The 25,922-nt window shown below is 42.8% G+C and overlaps 1 protein-coding gene across 2 annotated transcripts in view; it reads left to right on the top strand.

Annotated features, from left to right (window-relative positions):
* The window catches only part of grm5b (glutamate receptor, metabotropic 5b), a 755,124-nt gene that overhangs the window by 615,876 nt on the left and 113,326 nt on the right, over positions 1 to 25,922 (top strand). For both annotated transcript variants that reach the window (XM_068033978.1, XM_068033977.1), the window contains exon 6: positions 3,782 to 3,908. In XM_068033978.1, the coding sequence (XP_067890079.1) occupies positions 3,782 to 3,908 (127 nt within the window). The remainder of the gene's footprint in view (positions 1 to 3,781; positions 3,909 to 25,922) is intronic.

Genomic DNA, 25,922 nt, shown 5'->3' with positions numbered 1-25,922 from the left:
ATCTCTTCTGAGTCAGCATTTGATCAGATTGTTGTCAGTCCAAGATAAAATATTAGCAAAATACTGCGGATGTTGGAAATCTGAAACAAAAATAAGAAATGCTGGAATCACTCAGCAGGTCTGGCAGCATCTGTGGTTCCGAAGAAGGGTCACTGACCCGAAACATTAACTCTGCTTCTCTTTCCACAGATGCTGCCAGACCTGCTGAGTGATTCCAGCATTTCTTGTTTTTGTTCAAGATAAAATATTGGTAGGACAAGTGTTACGGTCAAATGAGGAGGGGTCAAAGGGCTACCCTCTTTTCCCTCTCCTTGTTTGACTACAAAAGGTTTAATTCTTTCTTAAAGTGGATGAATTGGTCAATAACTTACTTGCTATGATCATAACAAGAACCAATCGGACAGGTTTTCTTGAGTTAACAGAGAAAGAGGTTAACATTATTGTACCTAAACCGAGCTAATAAAAATAATAAACAATGCACCAACATGTCAGTCAACAGGCAGGATTTGAAAGCTTTCAAGCTGGAATGGAAAGAGAGAGAGAGAGAGAGAGACCTCCACTCGGGTCTGCACATTTCAGAGTCCAGTTGCTTCAGGAAGTCTCTGCTGCAGAAAGATACAAGCTTAAAACCACAGATGGGGAGGGGCTTGTCACATGACAGTCACTCAGTCATTCAAACATAGCAGTGAGCAGTATTTCTCTCTTGCTAAAAAGAACAGGTAGTTCCATTAAACTTCCTGGGTCTTGGCTCTTGCTGGGACATGAGCAGACATTTTGTCTCCCTCCTCACAAGCATTGCAGTGTAGGATACAATGTTGCAAATTAGGTGGCCATCTTAAGCTGCCAGCAAAGTCATTCTTGTAGCTTTTCTTTTTTAAATGTGTTTTAAAAAAATATAAATTCAGGCCTCCAGTCAGTGGATTAAAGAAAATTATCATTCAACAAAGCACATTGGCGTAACATAAGAGAAAATGAAAATCACACATGAAAAACATGCAGGTGTGGAGTTGTCTCCGCTGCATGTAGGACAGAATGTTAGAGTGATCCAGCTGCAAGAGAAGACATGCTTCCCTCCGGAAGTGTCAAAGATTTGTAATCAGCCATGGTCATACAAGGTAACCAACCCGTATGGAGCGACATTGAGGAGGAATAGATGTCAGCTGAGAGAGTTATCCAACAGTATCATACCCAACACTCCAATAGCGTTGAGAACACAGTCACATTCAAGTTCTGGGAGTGAAGATGACATGTACAACACTCAAGTACAAGACCTGCGAGTCAAGAGAAAAGAATTGACAATTCCAGATCTCAGCAAAGTTTCACTGTTACTAGATCAGGTTGAGTCAGCAGACCGCCTGTACATTTCAGAGACATTTAAATAATTAATATGAGACTCCATACATTTGTAAAAACTGTTCACAATTATCTTATTTCTTTATGTACATAGCTTATAATTGATGTTATCTTTCTATTTAAGGAAAGGGGGCTGGTTGCAATTTTGTTTTAATTGCTTTAGTACTGATTAACATACCACTGAATATGTAAATAGTTTAATGTGCATCATCACATGAAGTGATGCAAGTTAACATGTGATACAGTGGTTGGAGCAGAATTAGTCAGCAGGTAGCATGTGTATTGAAGAGCTCTCCTAGAATCCTGTTATTCCTCAATAAAGAACGCTTTGTTTAGTTTACCAATCATTGTTATGGTGTTTGGTACATTTGTATTACAAGCCAATAACACAACAACATTAGCAAGGCATTAGCAAAACATTTATTGCTCAACTCCAGTTGCCCTAAATTTTTGTCTGCCACCTCTTTGCCTTCTGCCACAAGACTAATGTGTCCAGATACTTTTCAAGCCTTTCCAAAAGCTGACAGAATTTTTTTACCACCTTATCTGACACTCCACTTTAATGAATTCCCTTCCTTTAAATTTCACCTGCAGACAGTTTTCCACTCCTCTCACATTTTGCACCCTGTACCGATTCAAATCCTGACCTGGAACTATGCTAATGAACTAACTTAAGAAAGACACATGAACAGGAGACTTCCATTTGAGTGCTATTTGGTATCACTGTCTTCTCTCAGTCAGATGATTATGTGTTAAAGCTCCATTGTAAGGTTCGAGCACAATCTAACCTGTCATATCAGTAGAGTACTGAGGCACTGCTGAATTGCTGGAGGATGAGATATTACAGAGAGGTCTGGTCTGCATATTTAGGTGGATGTAAAGGATCCCACTGCATTTTGCAAAGCGGTAGGGATTTTGTTTAGGTTCTGGTCAACGTTTCTCCCTCAACCAACACCATCAAAATCAGTTTTATTCTTCCTGAAACCTTGCTGCAAGGAAATTTGCCACTGAGTTTTCCAACATAGCAGCAGTGACTTTAGTAGTTTATGAAAACTGCAACTATATTGGAAAATAAGACCTCCACTGAATAAGCCAGAACTCTCACATTGATTCTGTATTATTGGGCTGGATTTTGTGGAGGAGGCAGGGCTCCCAGCATCGGGCTGAAAAGGTGGGTGATCACCCCCTCAGCTTTTTCATACTACCCCTTCTCCCCCCAGCACACGCTCTGGAGTGATCCTCCAGTGTTTTGAAACCTATGTGCCCAGCGCTTGGATCTCCATCCCTTTAAAGACGGGTATCCGGCCTCTAAGAGCTGCCAGCCAATCACAAATCTGGCAGCTCAGCAGTATCAACAGCACCACTGGGAATGCTGGCCAGTGCTGGTACTGAAAAGGTTTTGGACCCAGACCCTGCGCTGGAATCCGGACCTCAGGTAAGTGAGGTGGGGTCGCCAGGGCCAGTCTGGAAGGCCCTGGCGAGGAGGATGGGAGGGAGGGCATGATGTCCAGAGGGAGGCAGGGCCATGGAGTTGTAGGTTTTGCCAGCGGGTGTCCTCTGTGGGACACAGATTACCCACAAAGGAGGAACCCTCCCCCCCCCCCCACTAAACCCACAGGGAGGACACCTAGTTTCATAAGGTTCCCTCCCTGCATGGCGGAAGCATGCCCGCTGCTGGTTAGGTCCTAGCAGTGGCAGGAAGAAGCTGATCCCGACCTTGGCAAAATCGCTTGGTGATGGGGTGGCGACGGGTCCTCCAACCCCACCACCCGTCGCAATTCTCTACCCCCCCCCACCCCCCCCACCTCAGGGAGGCCCATAAAATCCAGCCCTTTATCTCTTCATTTTACTGGAACATTTAATGTCCAGGGGTCTGCTCCATATAAAAACAACAATATCATTATTGCCCCCTCTGGCAATAATAAGATGTTAGAAAACATGGAACATTAAAAAAAATTCATGTAGAAAAAATGAAAACAGAGTTTTATGCTAGGGCCTACTTGTTGCCAGCTGTGATGTGTTAATTTATGTATATTCTACATATATGTTAAGACAGATAAAACCACAACACCTAATAATAATTCTCTAAAGTGGTACTGTGATACTGCAATTAGTTTAGTTCCAAATTTCTGTGCTTGTCTATCATGATGTGCTCATTCTGGAACAGGTTTGATGATGTGCAACACCCATCAGTAAATCCTGTAAATGTCTTCATTTATTGCATTTAGCACAACATACTGTTTGAGCACTGCAATTTCACATAACACATCCTTGCAACACTGCAAATGACGGTGTCTGAATGGATCTGAGTGATAATAAATCATATAGTTAATTCATTGGAATTCTGTGAAAATTTTTACTTAACAAAACAATTTGGACTAATAATAATTTTTTAACATGTTAATGTGTCATTGATCAATCTGAACAGGTGATCCGGAAAGGAGAGGTGAGCTGCTGCTGGACCTGTACCCCATGTAAGGAAAATGAGTTTGTGTTTGATGAGTACACCTGCCAGGCTTGTCCCCAAGGCTCTTGGCCAAGTGAAGATCTCAGAGGTAGGGCTATCTTCACAACTTGTGGCCAAATCTGAAACTGTCTTGAATATTGCAAAATTTGAGTAACATTGGTACATTGATATAGTAATACAAACCAACTCTTTAAAAAATCAACTCAACTGAACCATATTCTTAAATTATTTCCACATATCAAATGTGACAGGTATGACCTGACCTGAGCTCCATGGCTGATTATTTTGCTGAGTTCATGATTAAGTTTAAAATACTAATCTATGAATGATGGCTGATTTCAACCTGTAATGTCAGAAAGAAATCCATGAATGAATAGTTTAGTTCAGCAACGTAAATTAAATTAATGACTGAGTGAAAACCAAATATGTCAATTGTTCTGAAACAATTGCTTACTAAAAATAATTAAAACAGTCACATTTAATAATAAAAAAATACATTTCAAAGGAAAAAGAAAATTCAAGGTCTGTAATTGTAGCAAACACACTCCAAGGGAGGAACAGCCCAGAATTTGCAAGGTTTTGATATGAACTGTCAGCGTCGCTGTCATTACCACTCTGAAACTGACCGCAACTTCAGGATTTAGTGCAATCACAGATTAATGCAGGCTGTGCTGTGATCCCCAGATCCAGCAATCCTCACCCTTCCCCTCCCTCCCAGAACCGCAACAGGTTTCCCCTTATCCTCATTTTCCACCCCATCAGCCTCCATATCCAAAGGATCATCCTCTGCCATTTCCGCCACCTCCAGCGTGATGCCACTACCAAACGCATCTTCCCCTCTCTTCACCTGTCAGCATTCCGAAGGGATCATTCCCTCCATGACACCCTGGTCCACTCCTCCATTACCCCCACCATCTCATCCCCTTCCCATGGCACCTTCCCTTGCAATCGCAAGAAGTGTAATACCTGCCCATTTATCTCCTCTCTCCTCACTATCCCAGGCTCCAAACACTCCTTTCAGATGAAGCAGCGATTTACTTGTACTTCTTTCAATGTAGAAAACTGTATTCTCTGCTCACAATGTGGTCTCTTCTACACTGGGGTGACCAAACGCAGACTGGGTGATCGCTTTGAGGAACACCTCCGCTCAGTCTGCAAGCAGGACCCCGAGCTTCCGGTCGCTTGCCATTTCAACACTTGTCACTGCTCTCATGCTCACATCTCTGTCCTGGGATTGCTGCAGTATTCCAGTGAATATCAACGCAAGCTCAAGGAACAGCATCTCATTTACCAATTAGGCACGCTACAGACTGCCGGACTGAACATTGAGTTCAGTAATTTCAGAGCATGACGGGCCTCCCCATTTTACTTTTATTTTTAGTTATTTCTTTTTCCTTTTTAAAATTTTTTTTTGTATTTATTTTATTTCATCTTAGCTTGTTTAGTTTGCTTACCCACTTTTTTTTCATGTTTGTACTTGTGGCTGTTCAATTTTCAGTCCGTTAACACCCTATCTGTACTAATGCTTTGTCTTTCAACACACCATTAACGTACTGTTCCACGACCTTCTGGTCAGCTTTACTGTGACCTTGTCCTATCGACACCTTCTCCTTTGTTATCTCTTGCTTATAACCTTTTACATTTCTAATATTTGCCAGTTATGGAGAAGGGTCACTGACCTGAAATATTAACTCTGCTTCTCTCTCCACAGATGCTGACCTGCTGAGTATTTCCAGCATTTCTTGTTTTTATTTAGGAAGGTTATATTGGCCTGGGAGAGAGTTCAGTTTTGATTTACCAGAGTGATACCTGGACTCCAAGGGTTAGATCACATGGAGAGATTACACAATCTAGGAAAGTATTCCCTGGAATTTAGAAGATTATGGGGTGATTTGATCAGAGGTTTCAAGATTTTAAAGGGAACAGATAGGGTAGATAGAAACTATTTCCACTTGTTGGGGAGTCTAAGACTCACCAGGTACCAACCTGGTGAAGCTATAACAGGGAACTATGTGCATGCCAAATTGCGGAAACAGCATCTGATAGACAGAGCTAAGCGATTCCACAACCGATGGATCAGACCTAAGCCCTGCAGTCCTACTGCATCTAGTCATGAATGGTGTTTAACAATTAAACAACTAACTGGAGAAAGAGGCTCCACAAATATTTCCATCCTTAATGATTGGGGAGCCCAGCACATCAGAGCAAAAGACACGGCTGAAGCATATGCTACCAACTTCAGCCAAAAGTGTTGAATGGATAATCCATTTTGGCTTCCACCTGAGGTTCCCAACATCACAGATGCCAGACTTCAGTCAATTTGAAACAGTCCACGTGATATCAAGAAATGGTTGAAGGCACTGAATACAGCAAAGGTCAGAACAATATACCTGTAGTAGTACTGAAGACTTGTGCTCCAGAATTAGCTGCGCTCATAGCCAAGCTGTTCCAGTACAGCTATAACCCTGGCATTGGCCCAAAAATGTGAAAAATTGCCCAGGTATTTCCTGTTCACAAAAAGCAGCACAAATCCAATGCCCCCAATTACTGCCCTATCAGTCTACTCTCAATCATCAGCAACGTGATGGAAGGGGCCATCGAAGGTGCTATCAAGTGGCACTGACACGGCAATAACCTGCTCAGTGATGCTCAGTTTGGGTTCTGCCCAGGCCACTCAGCTCCTGACCTCATTACAGTCTTTGTCTAAACATGGAAAAAAAAAAAGAGTTGAATTCAAGAGATGAGGTGAGAGTAACTGCATTTGACATCAAGGCAGCATTTGACGAAGTGTGGCTCAAGCAGTCTTAGCAAAATTGAAGTCAATGAGAATCAGAGGGAAAACTCTCCACTGGTTGGAGTCATACCTGGCACAAAGGAAGAGATGGTTGTAGTTGTGGAGGCCAATCATCTCAGCCCTGGGACATCACTGCAAGAGATCCTCAGGGTAGTGTCTTAGGCCCAACCATCTTCCACTGCTTCATCAATGTCCTTCCCTACATCATAAGATCAGAATGGGGATGTTCACTGATGATTACACAGTTTTCAATATCATTCATGGCTCCTCAGATGCTGAAGCAGTGCCTGCAGACTTGCAGCAAGACCTGGACAACATTCAGGCTTGGACTGATAAGTGGCAAGTAACATTCATGCCACACAAATGCCAGGTAATGACCTTCTCCAACATGAGAGAATCTAACCATTTCCCTTGACAATCAACGGCATTATGATCATTGAATCCCTCACCATCAACATCCTTGGGATTACCATTGACCAGAAACTGAACCAGACCAGCCATGTAAATACTGTGCCTACAAGAGCAAGTCAGAGGCTGGGAATTCTGCGGTGAGTAATTCACTTCCTGACTTCCCAAAGCTTGTTCACCATCTACAAGGCACAAGTCAGGAGCGTGAAGGAATACTCTCCACTTGCCTGGATGAGTGCAGCTCTAACAACACACAAGAAGCTCAACACCATCCAAGACAAAGCAGCCTGCTTGATTGGCACCCCGTCCACCACCTTATAAATTCATTCCCTCCACCACTTGCACACAGTGGCAGTAGTGTGTACAATATACAAGATGTAATGCAGCAACTCACCAAGCCTCCTTCAACATCACCGTCCAACCTGCGAAGGACTGGCAGCAGGCGCATGGGAACACCAAGTTCCCCTCCAAGCCACAACCCATCCTAACTTGGAACTATATTATCGTTGTCTCAAAATCGTGGAATTTCCTTCCTAACAGCACTGTGTATGTACCTATATCCAGATGGGCTGCAGTGATTCAAGAAGGCAGCTCACCACTGCCTTCTCAAGGGCAATTAGGGATAAGCAACAAATGCTGGCCAGTGATGCTCACAACCCATGTAAGAATGAAAAAAATAGAGCCAGGCCTTTCAGTAGTCAAATTAGGAAGCACTTGTACACTCAAAGGACAGTTGATGTTTAGAACTCTCTTCCAGAAATGGCAGTTGATGCTAGATCAGTTGTTAATTTTAAATTGAAGATTGATACATTTTTTTGGAAGCTAGAGGTATCAAGGAATATAGGGCAAAGGCAAGCCTGTGGAGTTAGTTCGCCAATCAGCCTTGATCTAATTGAATGGGTCAAGGGGTTAAATGGCCTATTCCTGTTCCTACACAGAAAGGAGATAGCAGAAGCAATGGCCACAGTTTTTCAATGTTCCTTAAATATGAAAATTGAACTGAAAAGTGTCAAGTGACACCTTTCTTCAAGAAGGAAAAGAAAATTATAGTAACTATAGTGCAGGTAATCTAATATGAATTGTGGGAAAACTCTTAGAATCCATGATTTGAGATACAGTTTGTGAACATTTAGAAATACATGGACTAATCAAGGACAGCTAGCATGGATTTGTTAAAGACAAGTTGTGTTTGACAAATTGAATACAGGTTTCTAAAGAAATGACCAATTGGATAGATAAAGGGAACACAGTATATGTAATGTATATAGATTTTCAAAAGGCATTTGATAATGTTTCTCATAGGAGATTTTCTACAGCATAAGAGGAAAATAGTTAGAAAGTTAGTTGATGGACTGGGAAAGAAAGGTTTAGGGTTTTGGGTGTTAGTTAGACTGCAGTAGAGTTAAATGTGGTGTACCAGAGGAATCAGTGTTGGGTCACTTTTCTTCTCAGTATGCATAAATGATTTGGACCTGGATATAGGAAACACAATTTTGAACTTTGCAAATGTCTGAAAACCGAGGAAGTTTTGCAAACAACACAGCATTGTCAATGATATTAGGAAGTCTTAGGCGGGTTAGCAGAATGGGGAGACAGGTGGCAAATGCAATTTAATATTGATAAGTTTAAGATAATATATTTTTGGAGGAAAAGCAAGCAATGGGAGGACACATTCAATGGAAATATTCTGTGGGTTGTGAGTGAATAGGGAGACCTAAGAGTTCATATAAATCATTTCCTGAAATTGTGCATGCAGGTAGATAAAACCATACAAAAGGCTAATAACTACCAGGAAAGACTGAGCAGGCTGGGATTGTTTTCTCTGGAAAAGAGGAGACCAAGAGGAGATTCGGATGGAGGTCTTTAAAATTATGAAGGTCAAGATGATGGATGTGATGAAATTGTTTCCACTTGTGCTTGAGTCCAGGACAAGGGGGCATAGACATAAATAGCTACTAACAGATCAAGTAGTGAATTAGGATGCATTTCTTTGCACAGAGAGAGGTGGGAATCTGGAACTCTACTACATGCTTTGGTTGAAGCAGACAGAATTGATACATTTAAGGGGATGCTTGATGCACACATGAGTGAAAAGAGAATAGAGGGATTTGGGAACAGGGTGGGAAGAGGTAATTAGAGTGGAGAGGGGGCCGTATGGAACACCAGCATAGACCACTTAGGCCAGATGGCATGTTTCTGTGCTGTAGATTCTATTTAATTTTGGGTTTTATAAATATGAGTATAGAATACAATTAAATATTAAAGTGATAATATTAGAAAGGATAAAGAAGTAATGATGTATATTCAAAACACCAGTTAGCCCACAGATAGAATATGTGAGCAGTTTTGGTGCCTTATTATAGAAAGGACATCATAGCCATTTTCAACTTACAGCATACATTCAACAGGATGTTGCCAAAAATGGAATCCAAAGTTATGAGGAGGAACTTGAGATGCTAGGATTCCACTGAACATTTAAGAGGAGATTTAAGAGAGATGTTTTATACAGTTATGAAGGACTTTGATAGAGTGAATAAGGAAAGACTATTTCCTCTGCTTGGGGAGTCACTAATGATGAGTCATCAACTTAAAATTATTACCCAGTGAGTGAAGAGAGAAACTAGGAGAATTTATTTACACAGAGGACTGCTGGAGCATGGAATACTTTGGCACAAGGAGCAGTTGAATCATAGACGATGTATCTTTAAAGGCATTTTGTACAATATTTGATGCCAATATCAATACAGAGCTAGGGAGCGAAAGCAAGGCAATGGGATTAGTTTTAGATTGTTTCACTGAAGAGCTGGCACAGACATATTGAGCCTCATAGCCTCCATCTATGCTGTAAATATCTATTATTCTGTAGTAATACCTTTGGAGGATTACTTGGGTAGGGTGATTGGGTTAAGTGTGATCGGGTAGAATTTTTTGTTGTTGAATGCAATTGGAAAATAATCGGAAGTTGAAGAGAAATGTTTTGCACAAAATAATTGGTGAATACTAAAAGTAGAAAATAACCAATTAGAAAAGAGAAAAATACAAACTGAGGAAGGCAAGACATATTGGGAGTATTTTTAACTTTTAGCTCCAGCTATAACGTAGCTGGTGGTAATTTGCAGCATATTTTAAACATCCGCCAATTTTCTTTTCCATTCACGCCAATCAGGAAAGTCCAGAGTGGTGCAAAACTGGTTCCCAATTTGCAATCACCCACATTCTTCGGGTCATTACTTAATGTTAAAATTACTCCATTAGTCAATGAGTAAGGAGAGAATCGACGGATATGATGTATACAGTACTGTAATATTGATAACTGATGTAAATTTTATGTCATCGTAATCATGCTACATCTGCCATTTAAAACTGGTGAAGTAACAAGCCACTTAATTGGTGGTAACAGCCAAAAGGTCACTAATCTAGCTGATTATTTGCAAAACGGATAGTTACAGCATCGTTCCTATATGTACTCTCCACAGTGTAGAACATAAGAATACATAATCAAGAGAGTATAACAGGAAAAGGTTAATAAGGTTTCCCTTCAGGCTTATAGGACTAGAAATTGGTTTAGGCTTGTTTTTGGGCATGGAATGGTCAACATGCTCAGAGCGCCAGGGATGCCTGAATATTTCACGAACATAGGAGCAATAGAGACCATTCAGCCCCTTGAATCTGTTCTGTCATTGTTAGATCTTGACTGATCTGTACCTCAACTCCATATCCTTTGATACCCTTACCAAACAAAAATCGATCAATTTCAGTCTTAAAATTTTCAATTGACCCAGCAGCCGCAGATTTTGAGGATCCACAGAACTTTAGGAGAGTTCCAGATTTTCACCAACGTTTACATGAAATAGTGCTTTCTGATTTCAATTCTAAATAGCCTAGTATTAGGATTATACTTGTTTAGAATTCTTCCACCAGAGGAAACAGTTTACCTGCATCTACCCTATCAAATGTCTTTAATATTTTAAACACATCAATTAGATCATCCAACACCTTCTAAACTCATACAAGCCTGGTTTATGTAACCTGTCCTTATACTTTATCTCTTTAAGCCTCACTTCTGGATTTAAATCTCATTGAGGTAAAGAACAACATTCCATTAGCCTTTATGATTACTTTTTGAACTAGCTTTTAGTGATTTGTGTACATGAACATCTAAATTCCTTTGCTTCTCCACAATTCGTAGTTCATCACCATAAGATAATATTTTGATTTTTTATTCTCAGAACCAAAATGAATAGCCTCACATTTCTCCACATTGAACTCCATTTTCTATAGTTTAGCTCACTCACCTAGTTTGTCTATGTCCCTTTGCACTTGCTGCTCCCATCCACATAACTTACTGTGTCTCTTAACTTTGTTCAGTCTGCGAGCTTGAATATGTAACTGTCTATTCCTTCATCCAAATCATGAATATACATGGTGAAAAGCTGAGGCCTCAGTAGGGATTATTGAGCAACATCACTTATCACATGCTGCCAAAGAATGAACCCTGTTATTCTGACTCGTTCTCATACCTTCCAACTAACTACTGACCTATTGTCACAAATTTATCTCCAATTTAGGGTGCAACACATTGCCACTCAAAATTGGACCTTTCGCCCTGTTTCATACCTGAGAAAAAGTACACAATGAGCTCCAATTTCTATTCCATAGTATTAAGTACTGCACATGGGGCTTGATTTTGTGCTCGGTTTGAAGGCGGGATCTCTGGCGGGAGGGCGGTGGGGTCCGGAGAATCGGCACAGATTTGTCCACCACCGTAATGCCGGTTTCCGATTTTCTTGGATTGGCAGAGTTCCGTGGCGGCACCTCCGTCACTCTGCAACAGGACCGTACTTTAAATATGTAAAACACTGTTTTGCATGAATTTGAAAGTAATCCTACCAGCCGTTCGCAATCTTCTGCGTCACATGCGGCACTCATGTGCCTTCACCTTCCCGTCTTTGAAAAGCTGGTGCCTCTGAGGCACGAGTCCCTGGTGCCTGCAAATTTTAAGTAAGTTATGCATTGTTATCCTGTTGAATTTGATTTAACATTGGACATTTCCACTAAAGTCAATCTGCAGATGTGAGAAGAGGTTGGAATTCTGCAAGTGGGTGCTGTTGTGGTGGGGGGTAACTCTGCGAGTGTATACTGTTGGTGGGGGGGGTGCGGGGAAGTGGGGAGCCCTGCAAGTGTATACTGTTGGGGGGGTGGGCGAAGGGGGAAACTCTGCAAGTGGGTACTGTTGGGAGAGAGGGGTTGGGTTGAACTTTGCAATCCAGCATCAGGAGATGCAGTAAAATGGCGTCACCAATGCCACCCCCGCCACGTGGTTGGGAGGGTGGGGGTGGGAACAGCCGCCATCATTATGCTAAGTGGATGCCCGCCACGTAATCGCGGTGGCACGGCGCAAACATCACAGGCGGGACGGACGACATTTTGCGCACCCACAGCTGCTCCTGGTGGTGCAATAACAAAATCCAGCCCAAAATGTGTGTTGTTACAAATAGCATGGAACTCATTTTCACAAGCCTCTGACTACACGATCCTAATTATAATTGTACACTTTAATTGATTTCAATGGTCATGATTTGTTTCCCTCATGTACTTGTAATGTAGTTGATATGCCCTCTCCTGCTCAGTCTTCCCTCGTTGTTACGTTGCTCAACTGCTTAAAGTTCTGTCGAGTGGGCTAATGATCAAATGAGCATTATACGTTGAACAACCTGTTCACTCGCAATTTTAACAGCTGAACAGTGCATGAAGGAGAAAACAGTAAACAGAGGAAGACTACCACCAGTACAGATAGTAAGTACAAAAGGAATTAGTCATGATCATGAAAAGGCCATAAATAGCATCCCTGAACAAGTCATTGATGAATGGGTTACAAAATAAAAAAATCAAAAGCCAAAGCTTGTGTAACAGAGGAAAAGATTTTAAAGTAAATTTAATCCACTATGATGATAAACTCAAATTGACTGGTGTTCTATTGCCATGAGTATACTAACAATTGACTTGTTTCAGTGCAATAAATAGCACTTATAAAATTACTGATCAATCATTTCTCAGTAACACAGGCATTAGATTAATGCTGACTGTAATTTCTAGCCTGATATTGTATCTTTAGTCTGGAATTCTAAATGTGATTAGCTATAAATATGGGAATTAATTTTTTGTTATTTCTGGAACAACAGCTCTTCAGAGTATAAAAACAATATGTCAATGTCATCACATGAGCAATGCTTTTCTTGCTCTCATATTGAACAGGCTACAGTCTGTTATCTGGATTGTTCTGCGAAAGCTGAGTTGTTGTATACTTCAGATAAGACTTTAAACTGAAATTGTACTTACCTGATGCACAGTCAGAAAGTTGCAAGGATCACAGAATTTGGAATTCTTCCATATGCTATGGAGTTTCAACGCCACAGCTTATGCATGACATCATCAATCAGTTCCCCACCCAGAGACCAGCCTAATTGACAGACTTGGTCTCCAGTCTGACTGAGCCAGTTGGTGAAGGCCAGAGGAGCAGGTAAATCTGCAACTGAGGTGAGATCGGGGCGGAGTGGGTGTTGGGGAGTGAAGGGGGTTTGATCAGGAGGGGAAATGGGGGTTGATCTGGGAGGATGGGGGTCAAGAGAGGGGAGAGGATGAAGGGTGGGTTGGGAGGGCTTGGGGAGGTGTGTCGATCAGGTGGGAGGAGGGGGGTGCAATCAGCTAAGCTGACGATCCTGGGGAGGGGAAGTCAGGATACAGGCCTGCTTTAGGTCGGGAAAAAGAAACCGACCCGAACCCGACCGAACCACAACGGACCCGAGCCCGACCCGGCCCGAGTCCATCTGATTTTGCCCCGAGCTCAACCCGACCCGAACCCGCCACTAATCGACCTGACCCGACCATCCCTTTATTTACCTTCCTGATACCGAACCTTCAAGAAGCTGCAGCGCATGCACGATGACGTCATAGTGACGTCACTCGCTCACTGCGCAGACTCAGTGTCGTCCCGGACTCTCAGCTCAGGTAAGTTTTTTAATTTCAATACTTACCAGCAGAGCACTTACAGTGTATGTCAGGCCCGACCTGACCCGACTCGACCTGGACTTGGCCCGACCCGACCCTGTCGTCGGCTCCCATTGGGTTCGGACCAGGTAGCAGGCCTCTAAGTCAGGGGCCTGATGTGCAGGGAAATCGGAGCCCTGGAGGGGGATTGGAGAACACATGGTTGGGGAGTAAAAACAAGAAATGCTGGAAATACTCAGCAGGTCTGGCAGCATCTGTGGAGAGAGAAGCACAGTTAACGTGATTGGGTTTTGGGGAGGGGGGGATTGGAGGCTACATGGTTGGGAGAAATTGGGTGTTGATGAAGGGGGTTTGGAGGCCGCATAGTTGGGGAGGTTGGGAGCCTGAGCTGGGAGAATCAGAGGCCAGGTGATGGGGGAAATCAGAAGCCTGGTAGTGCGGATAGGGAGGTCAGAAGCCTGATGGTGGGGGTAGGGAGGTCAGAGGCCTCATGGTGGGAATGGAGGCCTCAAGGGGAAGGGCGTGGGTGAAGTTACCAATTAAAGAGGCTTCTCTGGCAGGCAGCTGGATCCAGGAGGAGGATGTAAAGGCACTCGCCTCCTGAATTTGCCAAGTCCTCACTTCAATGCAGGTGCCATCAGGAAACCCAGACAACAACAGTTAAAGTTGAAATACTAATGAGACTCGCAGACTTATTATCATATTTAAAGTTTCAACTTGCCTCCTTGGAGCAGGTTGGCTTCCTGCCCACTTTCTAGACTCAGTATCTGGAAGTGGACAGGTTAGAGGCGGACTTGGGGTGGGAGACAGATTCCTCAGACTTTAACTCTTTTAACTGCGCCCCCCCCAACCCCACCCAAACTCACCTGTTTTTCTCAGGTTTGATCTATCCCCCGCCTTTTTGCACAATGTGGGGGTACACACTGTGTTAGTGACCGAGGCGGGAACAACACACTGTCAATTCAGTCTCATCACTCCACAGGTCGCAGCATATTATTAAACTTTTCCCACCCAACCGGCAAACAGCCTAATTAAACACTCTAGTAAGCCCCAGAATAAAACAGACTAAACCAGGTACCTTTAGACAATAACAAATTATTAAAACTAAATCTTAAACACTTTCAAGATAAACATATGTCTAAAGACCTAACCTAACTCCCCCATTCACACACACACACTCAAAAATCAACAGTTAACTGATTCCTTTTTAAAAAATGATGTTTTAAAAATTAGCTGTTTCTTAAGAATAAATAAATAACTGAGTTGTTCGTCTTTGTGGGTTACCTTCCTGATGGGTGAGGTATCCTAGTGATAAAAAAAAATCAAATGCCACTCGAAGTCTCCACAGGGAGTTGATGAAACAGTCCTTCAATAGATAGGCATTCAAAGCACTTCAGCTGCAGCAGGCATCAAACAATTCTTTAAACAAGGTGTATAGTAATGGGTCCACTCAGATTTTTAAACCGACAGTCTCTCCGTTGAAACTGAACTGCGAATTCCAGAAAACACAATCAGTCAAGAGAGATTCAATCTTGAAGCAAAGACTTCTTGGATTGGAAGTAAAGAAAATAAATTTTGCTACTTCCAGCAATACAAATGGTCTCTTCAAAGGGCTTTTTCTTCCTTAGGCAATTAACACAGCCTGTAGCTCATTGTAGAATTTCTGCTGAGAGAAATTGACAGCTCCTTCCTCCAGTAAGCACGCTTCACTGGTGTCTCTCAAAACTGGTTTTAGCTGGTTTTTACAAACAGTTAAATTGAATCATTACACCATGTGACCTCTTCATTCTCCTGCTGTTGCCTAGTTAACAAGTGCAGCTGTGGCACACTGTTCCCAGAAATCTAAAACTTCTCTCTTTGTCTTAAAGGTATATTATTTTTAACAGAGTCTTAAAGGCACACTGTTTTAATCTGAGGAGAAAATAAATACAGTTCTGTGACACCTCCGCCCTTGGCAGAATGAAACACCATTCTTAAAATACGTTACATTACAATGCAAAAAGAATAGAAACTGGGAAAAACACTCTTAATGTTTTCCACATTCATGTACCCATTCACTTTACTGATAATTTACAGCATTTTCTTTGTACCATCGTCATCCATATAACTTAACATGGTTAAATTCATGCCAAAGCATCTACAATAAGATTGTTTTCCCCAAAATATGTACAGTTTTCAAATGATAAGGCTGTAACAACAAACTCGATCTAAATATTAGAACATAGAACAGTACAGCACAGTACAGGCCCTTCGGCCCACGATGTTGTGCCGAACATTTAACCTACTCTAAGATCTAAGTAACTACCTACCCGTCATTCTACTATCATCCATGTACCTATCCAAGAGTCGCTTAAATGCCCCTAATGTATCTGCTTCTACTACCACTGCAGGCAGCGCATTCCACGCACCCACCACTCTCTGTGTAAAGAACATACCTCTGACATCTCCCCGAAACCTTCCTCCAATCACCCTAAAATTATGCCTCCTGGTGATAGCCCTTTCCACCCTGGGAAAAAGTCTCTGACTATCCACTCTATCTATGCCTCTCATCATCTTGTACCCCTCTATCAAGTCACCTCTCATCCTTCTTCGCTCCAATGAGAAAAGCCCTCGCTCCCTCAATCTTTCTTCGTAGGACATGCCCTCCAGTCCAGGCAGCATCCTGGTAAATCTCCTCTGCGCCCTCTCTAAAGCTTCCACGTCCTTCCTATAATGAGGCGACCAGAACTGAACACAATATTCCAAGTGTGATCGAACCAGGGCCTTATAGAGCTGCAGCATAACCTCGCAGCTCTTAAACTCAATCCCCCTGTTAATGAAAGCCAACACACCATACGCCTTCTTAACAACCCGATCAACTTGGGTGGCAACTTTGAGCGATCTATGGACATGGACCCCAAGATCCCTCTGTTCCTCCACACTACCAAGAATCCTGTCTTTAAGCCTGTATTCTGCATTCAAATTCGACCTTCCAAAATGAATCACTTCACACTTTTCCAGGTTGAACTCCATCTGCCACTTCTCAGCCCAGCTCTGCATCCTGTCAATGTCCCGTTGCAACCTACAACAGCCTTCCACACTATCCACAACTCCAGCAACCTTCGTGTCATCGGCAAACTTGCTAACCCAGCCTTCCACTTCCTCATCCAAGTCATTTATAAAAATCACAAAGAGCAGAGGTACCAGAACAGATCCTTGTGGAACACTACTGGTCACCGAGCTCCATGCTGAATACTTTCCATCTACTACCACCCTCTGACTTCTATGGGCCAGCCAATTTTGTATCCAGACAGCCAACTTTCCCTGTATCCCATGCCTCCTTACTTTCTGAATGAGCCTACCATGGGGAACCTTATCAACGCCTTGCTAAAATCCATATACACCACATCCACTACTCTTCCTTCATCAATGTGTTTTGTCACATCTTCAAAGAATTCAATAAGGCTTGTGAGGCATGACCTGCCCCTCACAAAGCCATGCTGACTGTCTCTAATCAAACCATGCCTTTCCAAGTAATCATAAATCCTGTCTCTCAGAATCCTCTCCAATAATTTGCCCAATATCGACGTAAGACTGACTGGTCTATAATTCCCAGGGTTATCCCTATTCCCTTTCTTGAACAAGGGAACAACATTTGCCACCCTCCAATCATCTGGTACTACTCCAGTGGACAGTGAGGACGCAAAGATCATCGCCAAAGGCGCGGCAATCTCTTCCCTCGCTTCCCATAATATCCTTGGGTATATCCCGTCTGGCCCCGGGGACTTATCTGTCCTCATATCATTCAAAATTTCCAGCACATCCTCCCTCTTAACCTCAACCTGTTCAAGCATATCAGCCTGTTCCACGCTGTCCTCACAAATGACCAGGTTCCTCTCACTAGTGAATACTAAGCAAAGTATTCATTTAGGACCTCCCCTACCTCCTCTGACTCTAGGCACAAGTTCCCTCCACTATCCCTGATCGGCCCTACCCTCACTCTGGCCATCCTCTTGTTCCTCACATAAGTGTAGAACGCCTTGGGATTTTCCTTAATCCTACCCGCCAAGACTTTTTCATGTCCCCTTCTAGCTCTCCTAAGTCCATTCTTCAGTTCCTTCCTGGCTACCTTGTAACCCTCTAGAGCCCTGTCTGATCCTTGCTTCCTCAACCTTAAGTAAGCTTCCTTCTTACTCTTGACTAGCTGTTCCACATCTCTTGTCATCCAAGGTTCCTTCACCCTACCATCCCTTCCCTGCCTCATCGGGACAAACCTATCCAGCAGTCGCAGCAAGTGCTCCCTAAACAACCTCCACATTTCTGTCGTGCATTTCCCTGAGAACATCTGTTCCCAATTTATGCTCCCCAGTTCCTGCCTAATAGCAGTGTAAATCCCCCTCCCCCAATTAAATATTTTCCCATCCCGTCTGCTCCTGTCCCTCTCCATGACTATAGTAAAGGTCAGGGAGTCGTGATCACTATCACCGAAATGCTCTCCCACCGAGAGATCTGCCACCTGGCCTGGTTCGTTGCCAAGCACCAAGTCCAACATAGTCTCCCCTCTAGTCGGCCTATCTACATATTGAGTCAGAAAACCTTCCTGGACACACCTGACAAAAACTGCTCCATCCAAACTATTTGCACTAAGGAGGTTCCAATCAATATTAGGGAAGTTGAAGTCACCCATGACAACAACCCTGTTACTTCTGCACCTTTCCAAAATCTGCCTCCCAATCTGTTCCTCCATGTCTCTGCTGCTATTGGGGGGTCTATAGAAAACTCCCAATAAAGTAACTGCTCCTTTCCTGTTTCTGACTTCCACCCATAATGACTCAGTAGACAAACCCTCCTCGACGACCTCCCTTTCTGCAGCTGTGATACTATCCCTGACTAACAATGCCACTCCCCCACCTCTTTTACCTCCCTCCCTATTCCTTTTGAAACATCTAAACCCTGGAACATCCAACATCCACTCCTGCCCTTGTGATATCCACGTCTCCGTAATGGCCACAACATCGTAGCTCCAAGTACTGATCCATGCTCTAAGTTCATCACCCTTATTCCTGACACTTCTTGCGTTAAAATAGACACACTTCAACCCATCATACTGGCTGCAACTTTGCCCTGTCAACTGTCTAACCTTCCTCACAGACTCTCTGCACTCTGTATCTGCCTGTTCCACAGCTACCCCATCCACTGATCCGTGGCTCCGGTTCCCATCCCCCTGCCAAACCAGTTTAAACCCTCCCGAAGAGCTCTAGCAAACCTCCCGCCCAGGATATTGGTGCCCCTCCAGTTCAGATGCAACCCGTCCTTCTTGTACAGGTCCCACCTTCCCCAGAAGGTATCCCAATGATCCACATATCTGAATCCCTCCCTCCTACACCAGTTCTGTAGCCACGTGTTCAGCTGCACTCGCTCCCTGTTTCTAGCCTCACTAGCACGTGGCGCCGGTAACAATCCTGAGATTACTACTCTGCTCGTCCTGCCTTTCAGCTTCCAACCTAACTCCCTATATTCGCTTTTCAGGTCCTCATCCCTTTTCCTAGCTATGTCATTGGTACCGATATGTACCACGACCTCTGGCTGCTCCCCTTCCCCCTTAAGAATCCTATCGACTCGATCCGAGACATCCCTGACCCTGGCACCCGGGAGGCAACATACCATCCGGGAGTCTCGCTCGCGACCACAGAATCTCCTGTCTGTTCCTCTAACCATTGAATCTCCTATCACTATCTCTCTCCTATTCTCCCCCCTTCCCTGCTGAGCCACTGAGCCAGGCTCAGTGCCAGAGACCTGGCCACTGTGGCTTTCCTCTGGTAGGTCGTCCCCCGCAACCGTATCCAAAACGGTATACGTATTATTGAGGGGAACGGCCACAGGGGATCCCTGCACTGTGCGCCTATTCCCTTTCCCTCCCCTGACGGTCACCCAGCTACCTTTATCCTGTAACTTAGGTGTCACTACTTCCCTATAACTGCTCTCTATTACCCCCTCAGCCTCCTGAATGATCCGAAGTTCATCCAGCTCCAGCTCCAGTTCCCTAAACAGAATTTCGTTTTTTAAATTTTTACACAAACGCTAATGGATTATGGTCAGTGTATATTCGTATTTCTTTATAGCCTGGCGGACATATACTTCAAAATGTTTGAGAGCCAGCAAAAGTCATAATGTTTCTTTTTCCACAGTGGAATACTTTTTTGATGGCAATTTAGTTTTCTTGAAAAGTACCCTACTGGCTTCTGTATGCCCAATTCCTCATCCTGCAATAGCACTACACAAATCCCCAGGTCGCTAGCATTGATTGCTATTTTAAAGGGTTTAGCAAAATTTGGAGCAGCCAACACTGGTTCATTAGTTTAGATTGCCTTTAGCTTTTCAAAAGCTGCCTGGCATCTGACCATTGTTTTTCTTTTTTTTTGTAGCAAGTCGGTTAATGGAGCAGCCAAAGTACTAAAGTTCTGTCGAAAATTCCTGTAAAAACTGCACATCCCTTAAAAACCTCATTATTTCCCATTTAGATTTATGGATAGGGAACTCCATTCAGGCTTATATGTTTGCCATTGTTGGGAATATTTGTCCTTGCTCCACTATGTGTCTGAGGTAAGTTACTCTTGCTTTTCTGAATTTGCCTTTTGCCAGATGTATCGCTAAGTCCACTGCCTGTAACTTTTCAAACAGAAATTTTAGCTGGTTGAAGTGTTCTTGCCAAGTGTTACTGTATATTAGTACATCACAGTTGGGAACACTGGCTACCACCTGATGCATTAATCTTTGAAAAATGGCTGGGGCATTTTTCTTTAGCCTGAATGGTATCATCCAGTACTGATAAAGACTGACAGGTGTTTCAAAAGCTGCTATCTCTTTGGCTTGAGGATTCAAAGGACCTTGCCAGTATCCCTTTAACAAATTGATCTTGATAAGAAACCTAGTACTGCCCACTCTGTCGATACAGTCTTCTAAATGTGGAATTGGGCAGGAGTCTGCCTTCGTTACCACATTGACTTTTCAGTAGTCTATACAAAATCGGGTTGACCCGTCAGGTTTAGGTACTAGGACTATTGGTGAACTCCAGCTGCTTTGACTAAGTTCGATCAAGTTGTTTTCCAACATGTATTGGATTATTGGATTTCTGCTTTTACTTGGGCCTGTTTGTTCAGACTTAAGCAGTAGGGATATTGTTTTAAAGGAACGGTTCCCCCTATATCCACATCCTGGCTTATCCCTACAGACTCTTTTAAATGTTGTGAAAAGCCCAGTTAGGTCTTCACGCTGCTTCGCCTCTAAGTGCAAAAACTTGTTGTCCAATTTTCCTAGCCATTCTGTATTCGCTAACTTGATAGTTGGAGATACAATCTGAGAATTGTCTCGGCCTCCTTCCACCTCAACCTCACTATCCTTTTCCTTTTCAACAGTCCCGATTACCTGACATACCTGTACTGGTTTATCTGCCTTCTTGCGATAATATTGCTTTAACATATTGATGTGACACAACCGGTTCTTCTTCCAGGGGTGTCAGTCAAGTAATCTACCTTACCCACTCTTTTGATCACTTGATATGGACCACTGAACCATGCTTTTAATGGTTGCCCCTGTAATGGTAACAACATTAATACTTCATCAATATAATGAAAGCGAAATACTGCAGATGCTGGAAATCTGAAATAAAAACAAGAAATGCTGGAACCACTCAGCAGGTCTGGCAGCATCTGTGGAAGAGAGGCAGAGTTAACGTTTCGGGTCAGTGACCCTTCGGAACTGACTAATATTTGAAATGTCACAGGTTATAAGCAAGTGAGGCCAAATCCCGACACTAGCCCCCAAATTTCTGTTATGACCAGGTGAAATAGGCGTCTAGGGGTTCCCTCTCAGCCTTTGCCTGGTTTAATTGTAACAGGGTTTAATTTTAAGAAGACTATGTTTTTAACTCTGTTATGATCCTGTAGTTTTTTTTCTTTTCGGGATGAATGCTGTGTGCCTTTAAGGCTGTAAAAGAATCAGTACTGCTTTAAGACAACAAGCTCCAGGGACTGTGATTCAAAGAGCGCATTCTAGTTGCCCCGGATTACAGCCATTCGGAGAACAAGGGCAAAGATACAATGTTGCCGATTGCTTTTCGACAACTAGCTAAAAACTGGCTTTTGACACAGACGCAGACAAACAGCTGGACCAGTATGAGCCTAACAGAGTTCTGATAGTTTAAACTGAAGGAAGGGAAGTTGGACTGTGACAATCTTTTATCCCTCAAAAATTCTAAAGCCAAATTGATTAATTGAAGTGTTTGTGAGTTGTTGATCAGCTGAGGTCATTGCTGGACAAAAGAGGAGCTGCTGTTTCGGATGTTGGACATTTTCTTTTCCCCCATCGGACGGCTGTGAGGACTTCAAGCATCCTTGGGTTGTTCCACATTGGAAGATTCCATTTCAGCAGGAGTGGAAATCTGCAAGGACACTAATTTTTTTTGTTTTAAATTTGTTTATATCTTAGTAGTATTAAAGAATTTAGTTTTTCTAATTAAACAGTTAATTTGTTGATCTAAAGACATCTGATTTGATTTGGCTCATTCGAGGGTTAATATATGGTCAATTTAGTTGTGGTTTTCTTTAATTTGGAAAGTTTAAAGTGATATGTTAGGCGATCTGTGGAGAGCTGGGACTGAATCAACAGTACATTTCTCCCACCACAATCAGAATCATATATTTTGATTGGGGGCTTTGTCTTGAGTGGTCGGTCCTAACAGCACCCCATCAGTCAATTCTTGTTCACTGCTTTCCAATTGTAAGGCAAAGAAATCAGACAGGATTTCTTAGATTTGAACAAGAAAGGTGGAAATTTACTAATCTTAAGCTCTAATTCGGTTAATGACTATGATTATACGATGCGACCATGTTAGCATGCATACGGGATAAACACACACGCAGATAGAGACAGAAAACGTAGAAGGAATAAAGGGGAAAAGTTTGAGGCAATATCTGGTAGTTATTTACGGTCCTTTGAGTTCAATGTGGAGTCTTTGGTTGCCGGTAGGTCTTGCTGTTCGTTGGGGCCCAGTGCACGCTTTAACTTGTTTCGATGTCGGTATCTTTTCTTTCTTGACGTTTAAGCAACTTCAGTGAGTCTGGAGATTGGTGAGAAAGCGAGAAACAGCCAGTATAGAGCTCTCTTGTTCCAGGTTCAGTTGTAGTCTGCAGTCTGAATTCAAACTGTCCTGTGTCTAGTTCAAAAAGCCTGGACCAGCCGGTTAGTCATGTGATCAGCTGGCTTAACCACTCCTGCGTTTTTGGATTCCAAAGCTCTCGGTGGGGGTGGGGTGTAGTGCTGTCTCTTACCCCGACAAGATATGGATCATCATTGCCCAGCCCAATCTCTGTTAATTGAATCAGTGAGCAATTCTTTTGTCTCTCCAAGCACTGTCTCTTAGTCGGCAAATGTTCTCCAGCCAAGTGTCTGGTGATCTCTTTTTAACAAGTCATTTCTTCACTCCAGCAACGTTTTAAAAATTAAGGTTCATATGATGAAATGAATATGCCTCATTCTTGGCAGGTGGGGGTCTTTGTGACAAGACAGAAAGAAGAGAATAGGAATAAACGGGTCATTCTCAGAATGGCAGGCTGTTACGAGTGGAGTACAGCAAGGAACAGTGCTGGGGCCACAGCTGTACACAATCTATATAAATGGTTTGAATGTGGGGAATAAATGTAATATTTCTAAATTTGCTGATGACACAAAACTAGTTGGGAATGTAAGTTGTGAGAAGGATGTAAGGAGGCTTCAAGGGGACTGGCAGGAACATGGCAGATGGAATATAATAAGTGTGAGATGATCCACTTCAGTAAAAAAAAACAGAAAGACAGAGTATTTTTTAAATGGTAAGAGGTTGGGAAGTGTTAATCTCTAAAGGGACCTGAGTGTCCTTGTTCCTGAGTCACTAAAAGCTAGCATGCAGGTGCAGCAAGCAAGGAGGAAGGCCTTCATCCCCAGGGGTTTTAAGTACAGGAGTAAAAGAAGTCTTGCAACAATTGTATAGAGCCTTGCTGAGACCGTGCCTGGAGTATTGCATACGGTTTTGGTCTCCTCATCAAATGAAGGATATATTTGCATAGAGAGAGTGCAATGACAGGATTGTCTTATGAGGAGAGAGTGAGGAAACTGGGCCTTTATTCTCTAGAGTTTCGAAGAATGAGAGGTGATCTCTTTGAAACTTACAAAATTCTTACAGGGCGTGAGAGGGTGGATGTAGATTGGATATTTCCCCTTGCTGGAGAGTCTATAACCAGGGGACCTAATCATAGGATAAGGGGAAGGCCATTTAAAACTGAGATGAGGAGGAATTTCTCCACTCAGAGGGTGGTGAATCCTTGGAATTGTATACCCCAGAGGGCTGTGGAAGCTCAATTGTTGAGCGTGGTCAAGACAGAAATCGATAGATATCTAGATACTAGGGTTATGGGGATAACATGGGAAAGTGGCATTGAGGTAGATGATCAGCCATGATCTAATGGAATGGTGGAGCAGGCTCAATGGGCTGAATGGCCTACTCCTGTTCCTATTTTCCTAACCTGGATTTTGAGAGCCTAGCCAAAAAATATACTGGTTTTGCATCCGGTCTAATTCAGATGCGCGCTTTCACACTGGTTATACCTTCATAACTATCCTTGAAAATGTTGCTGTAACTATTCAATAGCTGATCAAGCTTCTTGGTTGTCTCAACTTGGACAACGTGCTTCCAGTCTCACTTCAGCTTCCGAAGCCAGTCTTTGCCCATTAACCTTGGTTTGTTGACATATCTCGCTAGAACAATTGGTAACTTGAGGAGCTTGCCCTTATATTGGGCATTGCACTGCATTTGTCCACACATTTCTAACAACTCACCAGAGTAGGTTTTCAGCTGAACTGTGCTCTCAGTTAGAAGTACATCACTGAATTTGCTCTTGTACGTATCTCTACTGACAGTAGAGCAATCTGCACAGGTAGCGATGCGCATGTTTATGTACTGTTGATTTACCAGCAACTTCGTACAAAAGTCTTTGTCATTTGAGTGTTAACTAGTGGCATACATGCTATTTGGCCCTAGCTCCTTTCTGCTTAGGCACTCTGGATTCACTTCAAAATTGTGAACTCCACCCTTGTAACGTCACAGTTTTTCATTACCCACTGGAATGAATTCCATTTCCTGCTTTGGCCTTTGCTCAGCAAACAGTTGCAATATAGTCTTTCTTTTGGCAATTAAAATATTTGTACTGACATGATTGTGCCTTTTGGTCAGCCTTACAGCGACAACAAGACACTAAACTGCTATCATCAGCACTCTTTTGACTACATTGCTCCACTTTAGGCTTGGAGTAAGCCTGTGGACAGAACCTGTACTAGTCACTGGCATAGGACAAAATTCCCGAGCGTTTTTTGATGTCATCTCTATAGAAAGAGCAGTCTTACACAACAGCTCAAATGTAAGATGTTGTCTGTTTAGTAACTTTGATTTGATTCTTTTGTCCATCAAATCCACACACAAATCTGTCTCTTAATGGTCTAAGAATGCCAAGGTTGCAATGTAGTGCTAAAATTCTTCAGTGCCACAATGTACTCACCAACTTTCACTACTAATCTGATTTGTGATTGCAAATATGTAGATTTCTGTGATCTGTCGTGGCTTAGGGTTGAAATATTCCTGCAACTTTGTGATGATTGTTTTGAATACCCCATTTTTTGCCTTGTTGGGAGCAAGAAGGTTTGTTAGCATGCCATACACTTCCGGGCCAATTTCCCATAGCAAATTGCTTTCTTGCGCTCAAGAATTGCCTTATTCTGAGTCTTGACCTCTTCACTATCACCTTCAAGTTCAAAAATGCTTTTAACTCTGAGAAACATGTCCATTCTTTCAATATACAAACTGAATAATTCTCATGCCCTCTC

Source organism: Heterodontus francisci, chromosome 6 (genome assembly GCF_036365525.1).
Source record: "Heterodontus francisci isolate sHetFra1 chromosome 6, sHetFra1.hap1, whole genome shotgun sequence".
NCBI lineage: Eukaryota > Metazoa > Chordata > Chondrichthyes > Heterodontiformes > Heterodontidae > Heterodontus > Heterodontus francisci.
The sequence above is the reverse complement of the archived record's forward strand: the minus strand, read 5'-3'. Positions and strand labels throughout refer to the sequence as shown.